General features: G+C 47.0%; 1 protein-coding gene across 1 annotated transcript in view; it reads left to right on the forward strand.

Moving 5' to 3' along the window:
* Positions 1–9,632, forward strand: part of NPAS2 (neuronal PAS domain protein 2) — a 178,845-nt gene extending 169,213 nt beyond the window's left edge. Inside the window, exons 18-21 of the mRNA XM_011956581.1 lie at positions 1,400–1,590; positions 1,919–2,011; positions 6,167–6,347; positions 8,212–9,632. Coding sequence (XP_011811971.1) covers positions 1,400–1,590; positions 1,919–2,011; positions 6,167–6,347; positions 8,212–8,394 — 648 coding nt within the window. The 3' untranslated portion in view covers positions 8,395–9,632. The remainder of the gene's footprint in view (positions 1–1,399; positions 1,591–1,918; positions 2,012–6,166; positions 6,348–8,211) is intronic.
* Positions 9,633–14,207: the final 4,575 nt, after the last annotated feature.

Below are 14,207 nucleotides of genomic sequence, written 5' to 3' on the forward strand. Positions count from 1 at the left end.
GGCGCCCCCTGCTCCTCCAGGCTCCCCTGCTCCTCCAGGCCCCCACTGCTCCCTCTAGGCCTCCCTGCTCCTCCAGGTGCCCCCTACTCCTCCAGGCTCCCACTGCTCCTCCAGGCCCCTACTGCTCCCTCCAGGCCTCCCTGCTCCTCCAGGCCCCCCAGACTACTTGCCAAACCCTTGCAGCCATTTCCACCTATTCCAAGCCACCAGTGACCTTGCAGTTGGACGAAATTGCCAGCAGATAAATGGCACTCAAACTGAATGGAACTGAGAAGTCTGGAGCAGGGCTCCTGGAGGATGACAGACGGGAAGGCAGCCTTTCCTCCAGCCTCACATTCCCATGCCCTCGTGGCTTTGGTAAATGTCAGCTGAGCTCCTGAGTTCACCAAGACCCAGGGAACAGGGATGAGCAAGAGCTGTCCCGGGCCTCAAGGAGCTTGCAGTTCAGTAGAGAATCTGGGAACTTACATAACCTGCAGCACAATACGGATGAGCACACGTGTGGAAGTGTTTAGGCCACCTTTCTTCAAATGTAAGGGTTTTGCTTGAAAATGCAGCCTTTTGATTTGAAAGGTCATCAGAAAAATAGGTGAGAAGAGCTAATTTTGGAAAACAGGAAACTGAGGAAGGATTCATACTGTCTGATACTGGAAATTTCGTAAAAAGTTTAAGAATGAGAGTACTGTGTTATCGGATGAATGGACAGTCAGTGAAACAGACAGAGAACCCAAAGCAGGTGCAGGCCCACTTCCTCACTCCTTTATTATTTCACTCAGCTCACTGCGTGCCAGGCACGAAATTCTGAGCACTGAGGGAAAGCAGTGAACAAAAAAGAAAAGAAAAAAGAATCTCTGTTCCAAGTGAGGAAAGAGACAAACGTATGAAAATTACAGTACGTGCAATGGTACAGGAATGCCGGTGAGGGCCGGGAATGGGCTGGAGGTGTAAAGAGGTAGCCAGGTAAGGCCTCGTGAAGAAGATAATATTTGAGTCAAGACCTGAGGGGGTGAAAGAATGAGCCATGTCAATGTCAGGGAAGAGCATTCCACAGAGCAGTAAGCTTGTGCGAAGGCCCCAGGGCAGGAGTAGGCCTGGTGAGTTGGAGAAGCAGCCAGAAGGGCCGCATGTCTGCAGTAGCATTTGAAGCAGAAAGTAGATCAGTTCAAGGCACATTTGCTATTTGCCTGCCTGGAGTCCAGCATTGTCCTAGGCCCAAGGGATTCAAATACAATCCAACGGGGAAGACAGTCACAAGATCAAAGTAATTCAGTAGCTGGGAGGTTCTGATGTAGAGGAAAGGCCAGGGTAGGTAGAAGGAGGAGACACTGGGAGGTTTCCTGGAGAGATGGCCCCAGGGTTGAGTCCAAGTCTTACCTTTCTCATTGAAATGATGCTCCAGGGTCCAAAGCCAATGAGAAGCTCACAGCTAATGCAGAGCAGCGGCCGCTCTGGGAGCAGCCTAGTGTCCCCGTTCAGCGGTGTCACAGCTGTGCTCCCGCCAAGTCTGAATCTGACCACACCTGCTTCCACCTCCCAGGATGCCAGCCAGTGCCAGCCCAGCCCAGACTTCAGCCATGATCGGCAGCTCAGGTACGGGACTGCCCTTGTTTAAAGGATAACCCAGGCATCATTTTACCCCGTTCATTTCAGCTTTCTGCTTTAGATGGAGGCAGAGTTCAGACAGATTCTAAAGTATCCATAGTTGATCTCAGCTAAGGAAGCAGAGGACAGGGCTTGGGGTCCTGAGGTCCAGGGGAAGTTACCCACTGCGTCCATCATCCTCTCAGAATGAAGCCAGGGGAGTCGGGATTAGGGTCAACCATAAAGGGTCCAGGCGGGCTGAGCAAGTGCTGCCACGACCAGTGGGTCTGTGGTTCAGATGCTGATCAGTTTCCTATTTCCCCACCTCTGCTTAAAGGCTGTTGCTGAGCCAGCCCATCCAGCCCATGATGCCCGGGTCCTGTGACGCAAGGCAGCCCTCGGAGATCAGCAGGACGGGACGGCAAGTCAAGTACGTGGACCCTGGCGGGAGGCAGGAGGCAAGCGCTGGCGGAATGGTTCCAGGCTGGCCAGCCTCACCCACCTGGGCCAGCAGCACTCACATGAGCCTTGCACTAAAGGCAGGGTCTGAGTGTGCCCACAGCTGTGAAGGGGACACTGCCCCTCAGCTTTTCTTCTACCGTGTCCCATGTAAGCAGAAAAAACTCAGCGCTCCATGCTTAGAGCAGCACTGAATGAAACAATTCACACCCCGCCGTTTGCCATCATCTTCCGACTTTACAGGTCTAAAGCCCTCACCTCTGGAGACATCCCTGGAAGGTGTAGCGCCATCCCCCTTTTCAAGGACCCTCCCCCAGGCTCCAGCCGACATTCCACAGGCACACTTGGTGCTCCGTGCTTCTGACACTGTCCTTGGGCCCTTCCCTCCCAGACGAGCAGCCCCGGCTCTCCCTTCTCCACCCTCCTCTCCACTAGCACTCGCAGGAGCAGAGCAGCTTTACTCAGCTACTTAATTACTAGGGACAGCGGTTACTGGAGACACCGGGAATAGTTTAAAAGTTGCTGGAAAACAGTTTCTAGCCCTTGGAAATGAGGCCGAAATAGAGCTATCACACAGACATCTCCTTCATACTGACGCTGGCTGACTTCGTGTCCAGAGCTCACCAGGACAGTGCTAGCCGATCAGGCCTGGGATGCCCTCATGTAGGGGCCTCGCAGGCACCCCCGGGCCCCTCTCCCTGGAAGTCCTTCTTCTATGCCCTCCTTCAGCCAGCACTGAGAGTAACGGCAGACGGTTCCTGCCTTTCTGAGGGTCAAGGTCTGTATGTTCATTATTTCATTTCATCCCGATAAAATCTCTAGGGTGTAGGCACATGCTTGTTTTTTGTTTTTGTTTTTTTTAAACCAGCGAAGAGGCTGGGCTTTCAAGGGGTTAGATTACATTTTCGAAGGCCCCACAGTGCAGATGGTGGGGCTGGAGGCCAGCTAACTCCAGGCCACAGGCCCCTTTGGCTCCCTGAATCTTCAAAGTCCACCTTGTTGGCCCTGTCTGGGGTCTCCCCACACCTCAGGATAACTTTCTAGGCAGCCTCTGCCCCTGAGACTTTCTGGCCCTCCCTTTGGTCACAGGAGGGTAAGGAGGGACCTGCAGGTGGTGGGGAGCTGTCTGTAAAGTTCCGTTCATGTCTATCATTAGGCGGGGGGAAGTGGGCTGGTTTTGCTTTAGGATTTTACCTGTTCTTCCTAAATGATCTAAATAAGTGGAAACAGGCTGGGCGCAGTGGCTCATGCCTGTAATCCCAACACTTTGGGAGGCCAAGGTGGGCGGATCACTTGAGGTAAGAAGTTCAAGACCAGTCTGGCCAACATGGTGAAACCCCATCTCTACTATAAATACAAAAATTAGCCAGGCATGATGGCATGTGCCTGTAATCCCAGCTACTCAGGAGGCTGAGGCAGGAGAATCACTTGAACCAGGGAGGTAGAGGTTGCAGTGAGCTGAGATTGTGCCACTGCACTCCAGCCTGGGCAACAGAGCGAGACTGTCTCAAAAAAACAAAAGAAAAGAAAATGGAAGCAAAAATTCTTGTTACGTCACTTTCCAGAGATGCTTAAAACGCCATGAACTAGGCAAGTATGGAAAGTTTTTCCTCTGGGAACTCTTAACTGCCATTTTTGGTGAAATCGATAATGTATACCCTCCCCATCTCCCTGACTGTCTCTTCCAGACATGACCTAACAGTCCACCCTCCAGGGCGTGTCAGGATCTGCCTCCCACACACACAGATGCCTCCTCAGGGGAAGTCTGGAACCCCCAATGCCTGTCACAGATGACTCCATGCAGGGAAATCACACCTCCAAAAGATCATGCAAAGCAGACTTCTCTCCAGTCTCTTTAGACACTTGCTCCTGTCCATAATCCCAGATTGTTCCTAAATGGCCTTTCTCTGCTCCTTGTTAGTGGACCATTATCATCACCATCTCTTTCTTTTTTAAAAAATGTTTTGTTTTTTGAGATGGAGTCTTGCTCTGTCATCCAGGCTGGAGTGTAGTGGTGCGATCTTGGCTCACTGCAACCTCCGCCTCCCAGGTTCAAGCAGTTCTCCTGCCTCAGCCTCCCAAGAAGCTGGGATTACAGGCATGTGCCACCATGCCTGGCTAATTTTTGTATTTTTAGTAGAGACAGGGTTTCACCCTGTTGCCCAAGCTGGTCTTGAACTCCTGACGTCAAGTGATCCATCTGCCTTGGCCTCCCAAAGTGCTGGGACTACAAGCATGAGCCACCACACCTGGCCTAAGAATGTTTTATTGTGGCAAAATATACATAATTTTACTATTTTAACCATTTTTAAGTGTGTAGTTCCATGGCATTAAGTACATTCACACAGTTGTGTGACCATCGCCACTATCCAGCTCCAGAACTTTGTCACCTTTTCAAACTGAAATCCTGTACCCATTAGACACCCACTCCCAATACCCCTTCCCCCAGCCCCTGGCAGCCACCATCCTACTTTCTGTCCCTAAGAATTTGACAACTCCAGAGCCCTCATATAAGAGGAATCACACAACATTTGTCATTTTGTGACTGGCTTATTTCACTTCACATAATGTCTTCAAGGTTCATTTACATTGTAGCATGTGTGAGAATTTCCTTCCTTTCCAAGGCTGAATAATATTCCACTGTATGGACAAACCACTTTTTTAATCCATTCATCTCTCAGTGGACCCTTGGATTGTTTCTACCTTTTGGTTATTGTGAATAATGGTTTATAATAATTGTTTATTATATAATGGTTTACTCACAATAAACCAAAATATGATTATACACATCCATGGATGTACAATTATCTTTTTCAGGTTCCTGCTTTTACTTCTTTTGGGTATGTACCCAGAAGTGGAATTGCAGGATCATATGGTAGAATGGTCATTGTGTGTGTTTAATTTTTTGAAGAATTGCCATACATTCATATTAGTCCATTCTCACACTGCTATAAAGACATGCATGAGCCTGAGTAATGTATAAAGAAAAGAAGTTTAATTCGCTCACCATTGTGCAGGCTGTACAGGCTTCTGCTTCTGGGAAGCCTCAGGAAACTTACAATCATGGCAGAAGGTGAAGAGGAAGCAAGCACAACTTCACGTGGCCGGGAGGAGAGAGAGAAAGGGGGAGGGGCTACACACTTTTAAACAAACAGATCTAGGGAGAACTCTGTCACAAGAACAGCAAGGGGGAAGTCCCCACCCATGACCAATCACCTCCCAGCAGGCCACACCTCCAACACTAGGGATTACAATTCAACATGAGATTTGGGCGGGGACACAGAGCCAGCATTTAACACAGTGGCTGCAGCATTTGACAATTCCCAGCAACGCAGCACTAAAGTTCCAATGTCTCTGCATCCTCAGCAACACCTGTTACTTCCTGGTTTTTTGATCATCACCATTGTAATGAGTCTGAAGGGACATCTCATTTTGGTTTTGATCTGCTTTGCCCTAATGGCTAGTGATGCTGAGCATGTCTTCATGTGTGTGTTGGTCATTTCTAGCTTCTCTTTGGAGAAATGGTCAGCCCCATGCCCGTTTTTTGATTGGGTTGTTTGGGTTTCTTGTTGTGGAGTTGTAGGCATTCTTTATATATTATGGTATCCGTCTCTTATTAGATATGTGATATGCAAATGTCTTCCCCCACCCCGTGGGCTGCCTCTTCCCTCTGTTGATAGTGTTGATAGTGTCTTTTGATGCAAAAAAGTTTCTTTTTTTTTTTTCTTTAAGATGGAGTCTCACTCTGTCGCCCAGGCTGGAGTGCCGTGGTGTGATCTCTGCTCACCACAACCTCCATCTCCCAGGTCCAAGCTATTCTCCTGCCTCGGCCTCCCAAGTAGCTGGGACTACAGGCACCCACCACATCTGGCTAATTTTTGTTATTTTTAGTAGAGACGATGTTTCACCATATTGGTCAGGCTGGTCTCGATCTCCTGACCTTGCGATCTTCCCGCCTCAGCCTCCCAAAGTGCTGGGATTACAGGCATGAGCCAGCCACTGCGCCTGGCCAAAAGTTTCTAATGAAGTCCAACTTGCTTGTTTTTTTCTTTGTTGCTCATGCTTTGGGTGTCATATCAATACTGCTTTCTTAAAGGACCTGTTTTCTCCTTCCCACGTGAAACAGGTACGCACAGAGCCAGACCGTGTTTCCAAATCCAGATGCACACCCCGTCAACAGCAGCAGCGCCCCGATGCCCGTCCTGCTGATGGGGCAGGCAGTGCTCCACCCCAGCTTCCCCGCCTCCCAACCGTCACCCCTGCAGCCCGCACAGGCTCGGCAGCAGCCACCACAGCACTACCTGCAGGTGGGTGCCATGGCCCAGGGGGCCTCCGTGCAGGCCTGGGAGCTGGGCCACACTCCGCACCCCAAGTCTCAAAGATATTTTATTCCCTTGCTTTCAAGGTTGTTCTATCCCTAGTATAGAAGTAAGCCCCAGAAAGATTCTCATTTGATTGTTTTTCATGCTTAAAGGTAATGAAGTCTGTGTCTATGGAGTATGTGAAATTACGAGTCAGCTATTATGCCTTATGTGGTTATGTGCTGAAAAGGTTCCTTTTTAAAAAAGTAGTTTTTACTCAAGGATTTGCATCTAGACATGTTCATAGTTTTTAGAGCAGAAGTCAAAAAACATTGACGACTATGTTGGACTTTTCAGTGTGTTTATAAAGTCCTATATAAACATAAAGTTAAATCACATTTAGTTAAAGATCCATTAACCTGCCTAGTAAATACAGTGATGTGTGAAATTGGGCTTGCCAGGAAAATCTGGAGCTCATTTACATGTGGTCACTACTTAAAAGGCAAAAATCACTTCAGGCAAGTGCCAAGATTGCCAAAAGCAGGGAGGGTGAGAGCCACTGGTTTAGAGGTTCACGTGGGAGCCACACGTCTGCGTCTGCCAAGCTCCAGAAGGACCTGGCCTTCCCTTGCCCATATGCAGGCTGCCCCTCTTCACCCAGCCCTTCCGTGTCCTGGGGGGCTTCCTCCCTGGCCTGCAGCTCCACCTGCACCTGCAAAGCCATGGAGAATGAGCAGAGGCTGAGACCTCTTGAGTACTGTAGATAGCGATGAAGATAGCTGTCCTTGAAGTTCTAGAATGTAGTTTAATTCCAATGCTGCTAAGCCATCTGTGCTATAATTTTCAGATCTCCCTGACCCCACGCAGAGTGGGAGTCAGCTCAGACTTTGGCTTTGCAGATCTTGTCAGTTCTCGAGACCCAGAAGTGATTTTGGATGGGAAATGAGCAACAGACAAGTGTGCACGCACCTGTTGCATACAAGATGCAGGCTATGAATACAGAGAGCTCTTCGGCCCACTCACTGCCCTTAGGGGCCTCAGGGTGGGGTGCAGAAGGTGGGTTAGCACAGAGTGCAGTCAGGCTCGGATTTGGGAAGAGTGGGAGTGCTGTGGTGGGGAAGCCTTCGTGGAGGAAGGGACTTGAGAAGAGGGAGGGCTCAGAAGGCATCCACTGCCGAGTCTAGCATCCAGGAAATGCCTGACGTGTGGGTGAGGGTGAAGATAAAGGGACCATGTTCCAGCCAGACAGCCTGAGCAAAAGTTCAGGGCAGCTGTGCCTGGGCAGCGTTGAGAGCAGGGGGTGCTGGGTTACTTGCAGGAGATTTCATGGAAGGAAATAGTGGGTGATAAGATTGACGTTTCCAACGTCAGGCTTTGGCCAGTCGAAGCTTCTGAACTTCCAATCAAGATGCTCCTAGTAGGTGCTGGTGAATCTGGAGGTAGCTATGGTATCAGGGACCAGCAGTGAAAAGTGTGCAAACTGTGTATGTGTGTTTGGATTCTGCCCTGTCAACTCTCTGCATGTGGCCTCAGGTTCCATCATCCAAAAACATTCTGGCTACAATGTAGATCATGTGCACGTGTTTATGAAACCATTCCCCACAGCCACAGGCCTAGGCTGATTGGGCCAGAAGGTGCCCCCGCTATTGGCGGAGAAGTTAGCTTCAGAATTCACCCTAAGGTTCCTTTCGTCCCCATCCCCACCACACCCCCAGGTCTTGCCAAAACCACCTCTCCCCACATGACCCCCCAAGAAAGACAGCCGTATAGTCTAACTCAATCTGCAGTATGCCCTACACTGCCCTGTAAGACAGCTGAGGGGCAGACATCAGAACCACCTCTGAAGCCCTTTGTTCTTTTTTTTTTCTAGGTACAGGCACCAACCTCTTTGCACAGTGAGCAGCAGGACTCACTACTTCTCTCCACCTACTCACAACAGCCAGGGACCCTGGGCTACCCCCAACCACCCCCAGCACAGCCCCAGCCCCTACGTCCTCCCCGAAGGGTCAGCAGTCTGTCTGAGTCATCAGGCCTCCAGCAGCCGCCCCGATAGTGCCCCGGCACTGAAGTCGGGACACAATCAGCTTTAACCAATGGATGAGGGGGGGTGGCCACAGGAGATGGGGAGAGGAGTCTGAACTAAACCCCTGGCTTTTGTGCACACTGCATACGTTTCAGAACTCCTGGATGGTAACCATCTCTGGAGTGCAGTGCTTGCTGCAGTGGAAATGATCAGGAATACTGACCGTGTTTCTCTTGCCTCCGAGGTTCTTGGGCACACTCTATAGCCATACTGGACAGGAACCAGGTGCCCCGTGTAGGCATCGTTGGTCGGTTTACCTTCAGAGATGGCGCATCTCGCTGCATCCCCCGAGAGTGCACTGGTTGCTCTAGCCACCTGCGGCCCGCCCATCTGCGCTAGCTGGCCTTCACTCTTGATCGTCTTTCCTTTGTATTGGAGAAGGACTGGGTCAGAGATCTGTTGGAGAGAGAGAATAAAGAGATTATTTTTCATTATTTTTAAATGGTTGTTTTTGTTTTAATTTGCACAGCTGCACAGAGGAAATAACTTAGGCACTTTCTGTTTTTTAAAAAAATAATAAGGTCTCATGGCTTCATTCAGAGACCACAGTAACAACAACAGCCCACCAATCAGAGAAGCTGGTTGTTATTAACCAAGCTACAGAGTCACACTTTCTGGCCTAAACCCTAATGGGATGAGGCTTTTCACCCCATGCCATGCTGGTGGTGATTTTTTAGCCCCTAAATAAAACACTGGACTATTTCCTGTTTACTTCATTGATTGCAACTACAAAGGTGGACTCAAAGCAAAGCACAATCATGCCAGCCAACATTCCAGAATTCTGCTGAGAACTCCAAGCCTGTGAGGGGAGAGGTTTCGCAAGCCAGACAGGCCTGGGGGACTGCAGTCCCCAAGGAGACCCCGCCATGTGCTGGCCCTTTGAGTGAGAATGCTGCATCTTTCTACATATCTTCATGAGAATACTGAGAATTGGATTTTCCTTTTCAAAATGCACTTTGCTTTTTTTGTATGTTTTGTTGAGATGTTTCTAAAGAAAAGATTTTATGTAATTATAAGATGAAGCGTAGTGAATTGTACAGTCGTTGTAATAATGACCTATTTCTATATAAAATAAAATTGTATGGCTTATGTGTAAATTATTTTGTATCTGAGATACCAGTTCCTTTCCCAAATATAAAAGTATAAAAGTTTTCTTGTGTTTTTCTGTGAGTGAAAATTTTGTAATAAATTAACAAATTTGTACAATTTCCTCTGTCCCTTGTTATACATCCCTGCCTACATCTTTTCACCAGTAATTCTTTTTTTCTAATTTCAAGATGTTTCAAGGATAATCGAAGATACGGAAAAGATGAAAGCAAGCAATCAGTAAGTCAGGCAGAGGCATTCAGCTTTTTGAGCTGCAGTATTTGCATCGGCCTGTCAGGTTCTGATCTTTGTATTAAAGTTTGTGCCAGAAAAACAATGGTTTACTGTAGAAGTGACAGTAAAACAAAACAGAAAAAAAAAAGTTTCTGGAAACATCTCAATCTTTTTTTTGTTTTTTCTTTTAGACAGTCTCTCTCTCTTTCCCAGGCTGGAGTACAGTGGCACGATCTCAGCTCAATGTAACCTCTGCCTCCTGGTTCAAGTGATTCTCCTGCCTCAGCCTCGCGAGTAACTGGGATTACAGGCACCCACCACCATACCCCGCTAATTTTTATGTTTTTAGTGGAGATGGGGTTTCGCCATATTGGCCAGGCTGGTCTTGAACTCCTGACCTCAAGTGATCAGCCCACCTCAGCTGACCAAAGTGCTGGGATTACCGGCGTGAGCCACCATGCCCCGCCAACATCTTAATCTTGACACAGGTAAAATCCATGGAGGCGACCAAGACATTCTCCACCAAAGCACTCGTTTATAGCCCATCATTAAACTCACTCAGCTGGAGTTGCATGGGGTTTCGCCACCAACATTTAGATACCAGTGATGTGGGCAGCATATGTGTGTCTCCATGTAAGATGTGTGCACATATGCCATGTTGAGGGTGGGGGCATAGCTGTAGCATCTAGAAGATTTCTGCCAACTACAGACAGCCACCCCATCATGAGGCTTCATGGGGCTGAAGGAGGGTACCCTGGTGTACTGTGGTTGAGAACCACTGCAATGGCAATGCCCTTTCCAAAACCATCAGCCCAAGAGAGCAGTTTTTTCCCTGCTGCATTGCTGTGGCTCTCTGCTCCTGCTCTTCCCGCGTAGAATGCGGATGGTCTTCCCAGTTCGATGACTAGGATCGGTTTTGGATGGCAGAGAGGGTGCCATAGAAGTACATCCAAAAAGTTTTCTTATGCATACAATTGTTCTAATCCTGAGAAAAAGGTAAGTGAAAATATTTTGCGTGCACTAGAACACTTACTCTTTAAAAGAACCAGAAATGAACCCCCTTCTTAAAAATGCTGTGTGAAACTGGATTAATGATTTTTACATGTTTTATAAATTCAAAAGTTTCTAGATCTGATTTGCCTGTAAAATAATTTGTATTTTAATTTGCTCTCAGCATTTTTTTAAGCAGAACAATATTTTTAATGGACAGCATATTTATCGTCCTAGGATTTTCTAGCTGGAAGTCATTTAAAAAGGGCAGAGTGTGCCTTGCTACTAATTTGATTTAGCTTTGCTTAAATCTTACACATGTTCAGAATTTGGATAAACTCAGAAAACTCTTATTGTGTAATATTTCTTTAAACCCACATTCATCATGGGAATTTTAATCCCTAAACTTTTGATTCATTAAAGTTTGCTCATTAAAAGGCTATTTTCCAACTCTGTCCTATTTCCAGAAAGACCATGACCTAGAAAGTTTTTGGAAAACTATAAAGTCTTGGCTCATGTGAAATGACTCAAATGTGAACTCCAGTACACTAAGTTTATGATCTTTTCAACTAAGTTAAAATGTATCTACTGTCTCTAATTCAACTAAAATTCATTACATTAATTTTAAAATGTTTGTGCATGCAACATGGGGAACTAGCCAACTGTTCTAAGCCATGACATTTCACACTCTTGTCTAAATTATCTGGTAACATTTGTTTTGGTACAAGACTGCTTTAGTAAGCCTGAAGGTCTCCAAGTCTGCCATTATTGTCCCAGAGAAATAACTAATTTGCATCCTCTAGGGACACCTGTTAGCAGCTTTTGGGGGAGACATGCATGAATTTCATACTATGCAAACAGCTTTATTTTTCTGGAGAAAAAAGCTCATTGGAAACACAAAAAAGAAAACAACTCTTGTAGGATTTTTGCCTAGCCACACTTAGGCACATCTATGATATTGACTCATTTTTAAATTACAATTACCTTTTTTATATGTCATGTTTTATTTTAAGCATGAAGACAGGAACTCGTGGCCTTTTATGAACTCAACTTTTCTAATTGACCATTGTTATTTATTTCATGCTCAAATTGGTACAACCCGGCCAGTGAGAGCCGGCTCCTGTGTTTGGCTCTTTTCTCTTTGTAGCAGTGCCCATCAGAAATCAGACTCCAGATTTCCTTCTGGGAACAATACAGTCAAGGCCCATACTGATTGATTGATTTTTTTTATTTTTCCTATCTCAAAGCATGGAGACAACTACCTCCAAGGAGTCCTGATTCCTTTTAGTTAAAAAAAAAAAGAGAGAGATTAAAATCTAGATGCCTAGAGTAAGCCTAAGAGCTGGTATTGGGTCAAGTGCTGCCTCTGTTGCTATTACTGGGTCCTCCTGTTGTGATGGAGCTGAAAACATTTCCAGTCATGAAATCACATTGATTTCTGCAATGTAATATATATTATACTGTAGTCTACTTTTCTAATGTGATTTTGTTCAGCACTTTCTCCTAAACTGACATTCCATACGAAGTCAGTTATGAACTGTTGATTTTAATTTCAAATACTTCCTGTGCCATTCCTCTCCTCTCTGTCATATTAGTTGCTGCCTCATTTGGGCCCCATTTAAGCTGGGTCACAGAAACAGCCTCCACACTAACCTCCCAGGCCTGGGCTACCCACACTACCTCTTTAGCACCTCTTCACCACCATGCCTCTTTCCTTTTAAAAATCTTTCAGCGGCGCTTCTTGGAAAGTTTCACTGGACCTTTCTGGAGCTCAGTCCAGCATGAAACTGCCAAGGGGGACTCCTCTAGCCCCTTAGATTTGTCGCCCCTAAAGCTGGTGGACGGGAATACAACCTGTCTACTTTCTTGCTGCCCCCACAGGGAAGCATTCAGATCTTGTTTCATTTTAAGGATTCTCTGCTAATCAGTAAAAGTAAAAACATGTGAGTGATTAGCCCAGCTAACAAACACCAGAGAGTTACAAAGTTTGTATGTGGTTCTGGTCTCTTTGAGGCCCAGCAGTCACTGGCCTGGTCCCTGGGGCTTGGGACGGAAAGAGAAGCTGGAAGAGTCTGCAGAACTCCAGGTAGGCAAATGATTTTCAGTCCTCAAACCTAACAGTCCTTATTATACCTCTGTTCAACCTTTATGTAAGGCAGGAGAGTTGACATCTTAGAGGGACGTTTTGTAGATTCCCACTGGAGGGGTCTATTTATTTCAACAAGAGGTAGGATCTACTCCCATTTTATCAGTTATATGGAAACTTGAGTCAGCTGGCACCAGACTTCTGATTTATTACAGTAACACTTTTATTAACTCTAATGGATGGTACCCTAGAAAGCTGCCCCTTAATCCCTCTCTAGGTGCTGGGATAGAAGGGGCAAGATCACATCTTCAGAGAGTGATTGCAAGGAGTCAGGATCAGAACAATGATCTGAAAAGGGCCCTGGGGTATGAAAGGCCTGAGGCGGGCTTTAGGGTGCCTGAGCAAGAGGAAGAGGAGGCGGAAATGAGATGAGAGCAAGCATCATTGGGTTGAAACAAATTGTGCTAGCCCCTCTTCTTCCTTGTTAACAGAACCCCACTTCCGTGCATTAAAAGCAATGTGTCTAGCCTGTAATCCCAGCACTTTGGGAGGCTGAGGTGGGCAGATCACGAGGTCAGGAGATCGAGACCATCCTGGCTAACATGGTGAAAACCTGTCTCCACTAAAAATACAAAAAATTAGCCACGCATGGTGGCAGGTGCCTTGTAGTCCCAGCTACTTGGGAGGCTGGGGCAGAAGAATGGTGTGAACCCGGTAGGCGGAGCTTGCAGTGAGCCAAGATCATGCCACAGCACTCTAGCCTGGGTGACAGAGAGAGACTCCGTCTCAAAACACACACACACAAAACAAACAAACAAAAAAACAAAAGCAATGTGTCTAGCCCAGCCCAAAAAATACACAACTCATCATTAAGCCAAGGTAATGATGATAATCCCATTTGCTTTTGGCAGGTATGTGCTCTCCCAGCCTAACTGAAATGGAGTCCCTAGTTCTAGCCAGTGACAGGCAGAAAGCTACTGGAGGCTTCTGGAAAGGCCTTTGGAGTCTGATAAGAGGCAAGCGGGGAGGCTTGCTTGTCCAACACCATCTCTTGCCTTTGAGGACTGCCGGGAAACCTACAAGTGCAACATCTACCTTGATAAGTGCAACATCTACCTTGATACAGGATGCAAAGGTTCCTCATGAGATCAGAGTCCCTGTTCCAGCCCAGAAATTGCCTGCCTCCAGTCTTGTCTGTGAGGTCCTGAAACATGTCCACTGCTGAAAACTCTGTTAGTAGGTTAGGGGTGACTTAGTCTGGGCATTTTCCCGTTCAACAAAGTGCCAGGCATTAAGTGGACCCTTTCAGGTTGGGACATCAAGCTCTTTCGTCCTGAGAAATTTCCCTTAAATTCAAGGTACCATCATCGTGAAGTTTCACAACTTT

This window comes from Colobus angolensis, unplaced genomic scaffold, assembly GCF_000951035.1.
Source record: "Colobus angolensis palliatus isolate OR3802 unplaced genomic scaffold, Cang.pa_1.0 Scaffold42, whole genome shotgun sequence".
Taxonomy (NCBI): Eukaryota; Metazoa; Chordata; class Mammalia; order Primates; family Cercopithecidae; genus Colobus; species Colobus angolensis.